Source organism: Morone saxatilis, unplaced genomic scaffold (assembly GCF_004916995.1).
Source record: "Morone saxatilis isolate NCDOM2014 unplaced genomic scaffold, NCSU_SB_2.0 Contig3, whole genome shotgun sequence".
Lineage (NCBI taxonomy): Eukaryota > Metazoa > Chordata > Actinopteri > Moronidae > Morone > Morone saxatilis.
The window spans coordinates 22,348,023-22,351,740 of NW_023339873.1; the positions used below are offsets into that span (position 1 = coordinate 22,348,023).

Consider the following 3,718-nt stretch of genomic DNA (forward strand, 5'->3'; position numbering starts at 1 on the left):
CACGGAATGTTTGTTAAGCAGCAGTAGTACTACAAGTACACTACTACCAACGTTAATGAGGCGCGGTAATACCAGGATTTATAATAACACGCTAAAGGCTGCTCTGTGTGCTCAGTTCGTCCCCACGTAGAAAGCGCCACACCAGACCTCGTTGAAAAATCGAACAATTTAAGGATTATTTGCAAATCAGAAAAAATATCACACGTAGCACATGATCACATACAGTCTACTGAAATTGTTATACCGTTCTAGTAATTTCGGTTTACCAATAGTAGAAAAAGCATCTTTCTTTTTTTCTTTCTTTTTTTTTTAAATCTGAACTTTAGGAACTGGCACTCAGTGTTCTTACCACCCATCGCGGTGCACTGTGACTAAAAAGATAGTGAGAGTAAGCGAGCCGTTTCTAAAAGTTTAAATCCTAATCTATTCTAATCCTAGCATCAAATTGCAGCCCCATTATTCTGTATAGCATTAAATTAGATTTTTACACCGCCTGTCTTGTGTTCCACATGAACAGAGCATGTAATCTTAATGTGATAAGGTTTAAATGAAATCTATCCAGTTTATCAACCATCAAACGGAAAACATGCCTATAACGTGCTGTAGAAATCCATTGCCCTGGTTATTTATTATTCTAAAAAAAATAAGAAAAAAAGGAAATTCACATTGAGACTTTTGATTAAAAAGGTAAAAAAAAAAACACAATTAGAGGAGCAGGGAATTTTCCCCTCTGACAATTCTCTTCCTCAGTGCATCACAATCCATTGTTTTTTATATTACATTAAGCAATACATTGCTGTGGCAGATTTTTTTTAGATGTTTATGAGTAATCAGTGTTATTTCTCACTTTAAGCTGTAAATGGTTAAAGTGGAAAATGTGTAAATGGCTACTGTACTCTTAAAGTGCGTCTTTCACTAACAATGACCAATGAGGATATGAAACAAAAATGGTTTATTGCACATAATGGATAAAGGTGAACTAATAGAATAAACTGTAGAAGCGATAAAGGGATGAGGGTCGAGGCGTGGAGGATGAGGGATATAGGGTTAAGGGATGGCGGTCGAGGGATTAAGGGGTATGGAAAGGAAGGGTGATGTATGAATGGATGGGGGGAGAAATCAGGTTTGTGGACAGATGGATGGATGGAGGAGTTCGGGTGGGATGGGAGGGAACCATGTTGGCACTAAGACTGAGTGTGGGAGCCGTTTCAGTGGTTCTTATTTGAATAAGAGAAAGAGAAGGGGAGAAAAAAGAAAGGGATTGGGATGGTGGGACATGAAAACTGAGTCAAAGAGTGAGTGAACATATAGGCCTAAGGTGTGCTTCAGTTTTTCTGTGCATAAATGTGATGAGTTTGAGGCGTGGTCTTTGTTCCCGAACCTAGTTATAAAACACAAGAATATTCTTGACTGAAGAATATTGAGGCTGTCCACACTCGTTATTATGATGTTACAAACATTGGTAATGCTCTAGATAATGGTCCACAATGCACAGCGTAATTCTTTACAAATTTTTGTACTAACAGTACCAGTACAGTAAGCACTGGTATATACATGTAGCTACAAGGAAATAAGATGTGAAGTGAGGGAATAAGGGAGAAACAATCTGGTGAAAAGTGTAGATATGTTTAAGTTAAGTTATACCTTATGGATGATCATAGGGAAATTAATCGCTGCATTTGACCCATCTCAAATATTAGGATTAGGAGTAGTGGGCAGCTCAGGGACCAACTCCAGATGTGAACCAGTGCCTTGGTCAAGGGCACTGACTGGAGAATTAACGCAACATACATGTTATGATGGTGGTGGGGGAAACCGGAGCACTAGCAGTCATTAGATAAAGCCAATAGTGAACTACTTCATAATAATCAGGACTTCTCATAGAGTTTTGCATTATCGGGATAATTGGGAGTGACTTGAAAAAAGATATCTACTTCGCTAGCGTACGGGCTTGATTTCCTGATTTTATTTTTGAATTGTCACAATTGGGAGGCAGTATCTTTCCAAAATCCTAAACCTGTCACCATGGCTGAAAGCTCGGTTTGCCCACTGTTCCCCACAAAACCAGTGACACCGGATGTGTGAAAATAGTATTTAAACAAAAGAACAAGAGTAATGCAATAAAAGTGTATGTTTCTTCACTAAATGTAAAGTGATTCCAATACGTTTTTGATGATTATTGTGATAATATCGTGAATCACAATTATTTAATCGTGATATGAAATTTGCATATCGTCCCATGCATAACTTACATTATCACAAATGTTTCCAACAATGTTGAAACCCTGACAAATCGGTCATTTCATTCAGGTAAAGGTGCGTTATGGTAACTTCTGGCTAAATACGGGATATATCAGATATGTCAGAGAGTGAGGAAGGAAGTCAAACTGGAAGTAATGTGAAAAAAACTTTAATATATTACCAAGGACATAAACAATTTCTGCCGCAATCACATCAGATAGATTAAGAGAGATAGATATAGACAGATCAGCAATGGTGGTTGTTTAACAATGAAAAGCAACTCCCATGATCCCATGCTACCTTATGATGCCATCAAACTACCTCTTTTGTTGTTTGGATGTAAGAAAACCCTACAGGCAGAAAATGACATAGTGTATCTTTAAAAGAATAAGAAGTCACACACTAATAGAAAACAAAGAAGAGTTGTCTTTTTTCACCAATCACTCCAAATGCTTACAGTTTTCAGTCTGACCAGTTTCTAATGAGAATCATGTTCTCTCAAAATAGTCTGTCATTGAAGTGATTTCAATTGTAGTAATTTTTTACAAATAACATATAGACTAAAAAGCCACTCACATTTAAATAAACATGTCTTGCTTATAGTGAGAACTGTAGTTGCTTGAAGGTTATTTAGACGACCACGTATCTGCCTTGTGCTGTAGGGTTTGAATTTCAATTCAACATATATTGTATTGCATTCAAAATGTGTGTCATCATGTGCTTTAAGATTAAATACAGTGCCACAACATATTTTTCCAGGTTTGGTGTGAAGTAATCTGGGATAAACTGGATGTAATATTGTAGGTGGAGATTACCAAAATGCATCGCCACCCACACTTCTTAGTAGTACTTAAGTAAAGTCTATATTTGTAGATTTGTTGACAAATCTACAAATATACATTTTTCTTTCCCTGTCTATAATCACATGTTTGTCTTACATTTAGGTCAAAAGCAGATTCCAATTCAACAAGTAACTTCAAAGACATCACAACCTTCACCAAGATCCTGGACAGTCTGCTCGATGGGTATGACAATAGACTGAGACCTGGTCTGGGAGGTAAGAGTGATTTATACTATTGCACTTTCATAATGCTGGGGAACTCATATCTTGACCTCAAGCTTTAAAACACTACATTTCCCACAATGCAATTTAGTGAGGTCTTTCATTAGACCCTTCTTGCCTGGTAAATACCCACATTTTCCAAACTCTATACCTACAGTTTGTAAGTCAGTTGTTCTGTCATAAATTTGAGGGTTTTTTTATTAAGCCGCTCATTATTTTCAAGATTAACTCATTAATCATTATAATAATTATTTATAAAATTCAATTCAATTTTATTTTTATAGCTCCAATTCATAACAGAAGTTATCTCAGGACACTTTTCAGATAGAGCAGGTCTAGAACATACTCCTTATAACATTATTTACAGAGACCCAACAGTTCCCACCATGAGCAAGCACTTGGTGACAGCGGCAA

The 3,718-nt window shown here is 36.7% G+C and overlaps 1 protein-coding gene across 1 annotated transcript in view; it reads left to right on the forward strand.

The window, feature by feature from the left end:
* gabra2a (gamma-aminobutyric acid type A receptor subunit alpha2a) overlaps nt 1–3,718 on the forward strand; it is a 37,333-nt gene that overhangs the window by 155 nt on the left and 33,460 nt on the right. Inside the window, 1 exon segment of the mRNA XM_035674587.1 lies at nt 3,186–3,298. Within this exon segment, the coding sequence (XP_035530480.1) occupies nt 3,186–3,298 (113 nt within the window).